The sequence below is a fragment of the Austrofundulus limnaeus genome, unplaced genomic scaffold (genome assembly GCF_001266775.1).
Source record: "Austrofundulus limnaeus strain Quisiro unplaced genomic scaffold, Austrofundulus_limnaeus-1.0 Scaffold190, whole genome shotgun sequence".
Taxonomy (NCBI): domain Eukaryota; kingdom Metazoa; phylum Chordata; class Actinopteri; order Cyprinodontiformes; family Rivulidae; genus Austrofundulus; species Austrofundulus limnaeus.
In genome coordinates, this window is record NW_013952592.1 from 264,627 (window position 1) to 266,727 (window position 2,101).

At 36.9% G+C, this 2,101-nt stretch overlaps 1 protein-coding gene across 1 annotated transcript in view; it reads left to right on the top strand.

Annotated features, from left to right (window-relative positions):
- LOC106524508 (macrophage mannose receptor 1) overlaps nucleotides 1-2,101 on the top strand; it is a 15,526-nt gene that overhangs the window by 11,971 nt on the left and 1,454 nt on the right. Inside the window, exons 25-29 of the mRNA XM_014018333.1 lie at nucleotides 176-405; nucleotides 628-793; nucleotides 1,046-1,210; nucleotides 1,327-1,443; nucleotides 1,547-1,702. Coding sequence (XP_013873787.1) covers nucleotides 176-405; nucleotides 628-793; nucleotides 1,046-1,210; nucleotides 1,327-1,443; nucleotides 1,547-1,702 — 834 coding nt within the window. The remainder of the gene's footprint in view (nucleotides 1-175; nucleotides 406-627; nucleotides 794-1,045; nucleotides 1,211-1,326; nucleotides 1,444-1,546; nucleotides 1,703-2,101) is intronic.

Below are 2,101 nucleotides of genomic sequence, written 5' to 3' on the forward strand. Positions count from 1 at the left end.
GCGCTTTGGGGTCCGGAGGGACTTGAAAAGTGCTCTATAAGTTCAGTACCATTTAGATAAAAGATAAGTAAAATAAATAAAACAATCTGCAAAATTAGCCTTAAATTTGAGGAGCCACAAACAAAGCTTTAAACAACACATTTTCTTCATTTGACGAATGTTTTGGCCTCAACAGGTTCAATGTACCCAGATCAACCAGGCCCAATAGATCCCAACATCTATCGAAGCGTGGGAAATGACAGCATCAAGGCTTTGACTGAGAAGCTGTCYTGGGAGGATGCCAAGAAAAAATGTGAATCTGAAAAAGCCAAACTGGCCAGCTTACGAAATGAGTGGACCAGCTCATATGTTGAGCTCCTGGCTAATCTCAAAGGTCCTCTGTGGATCGGACTGAACAAAAATAAGGTGAAGAATGGCAGCCATCTGAAACTCCTCCATAGCTGAAGAATTATTTAACTGCAACACACTGAATCTTATAAAGCTGTTAAAGTGAAYATAATCAACTTGTTCTAAGGAATGAATGATTAATAACAGAATGAATTAAYTATCGAATCAAAGTTGAAACATTTAAATTGCATAATTTAAATATTACTTATTCACTTAAATAACATCTGTTGTTGCTTTCAGACTGGAGGTTATTTCCGGTATGTTGATGGCTGGCACATGAACTCCGCCAACTGGGCTGAAAATGAGCCAAGCAGGAACAAACCATGTGTGTACATAGATGGGGACGGAAAATGGAAGACCGCTTACTGCAACGAGACTTTGAGCAGCGTTTGTATACAGTCGACAGGTACGACTGAAAAACAGAATGAGTTTCATTTGTTCTGTTAACATCAGATATATTGTTGATGCTTTTGCAACCATAATTAGAGCGTCCAAAGCGTAAAATGTGAAAGTGAAATGCATGGATTAGAAAATTTATTTACAGTGGAGCATAACTACTGCACAATAAAACCCACTTCTGTTTGCTCAATATTGCCAGCGACAGAACTGAATATCAGAGGAGAAATATTTTGTGATGAAATGTTTGTGCGTTTCACAGAGGTTCCTCCGACAGACTCCACCTCATTTCCTGGACGCTGCCCTGAAGATACYGATGTAGAGTACCAGGACAGCCACAGCTGGCTGCCTTTTCGGGGCTACTGTTATTTGTTTGTCACAGATGAAATTGAATGGGCAGATGCAGCTACCAGCTGCGTACGGCATGGTAAGATGCATTTTTAGTTCCAGTTTACACTGGCTGGATGGCCRTGTAATGTGAATGTTTCCACAAGGTATTATTTAATTGTTTCAAGCAGATTGTTTTATTTTGTTGTTGTGAAGGTGGAGTCCTTGCAAGTATTGAAGATCCTGATGAGCAAAGATTTATCAAAAGCAACATAGAAGTATTTCAAGACAGCCACTCCTCTTTCTGGATCGGCCTCTTTAAAACACACAAAGGTCTGAAAACAATCTTTATTAATGTAAAGTATTCATTAAAGCCACATTAAACAATCTTGATGTTAAAAATAAATATATTTTTTATGGTAATTTCTTTTATTAGGAACATGGTTGTGGTTAGATAAAACAGTCCTGGACTTCACTAACTGGGCTCCAGAAGAGCCAGATTCTGATTATGGAGCCGTTAGTAGCTTAGATGGAACTTGGAATTCGGGTCGCAGATGGCACGACAGATCATACATCTGCAAAACACCCAAAGGTAGGAAGCTTTATGTGTCATGTATGTGACCAAAAAAAATCTCTTGATATGGAAAAATATGCTAAATCAAAACTGCTTTTCAATACAAAAATAAAGGAAAGTTACGTTTCATTTAATTTTCATTTCATTTATTTTGAAATGAAAATTAGCTGCAACAAGTGCAGCTACTCGTCTTGGAGTCACTCAAACACGATGCTGACCAAAACAATTTCACCAGCCTTTGTTTTATTGTACTGTAACATTCTGTTACAGTACAATAAAAAATCTTTTAACTCTTTAATGTTTGCTTATTTTACTTTAAGGAAAAAAACATTTTTTTAAAAAACAGTTTTTCAAAATCTATCTGCAACAAGTTGCATTGCAGTTTTTCCAAGTAACTTTATTATTATTATTTTACCT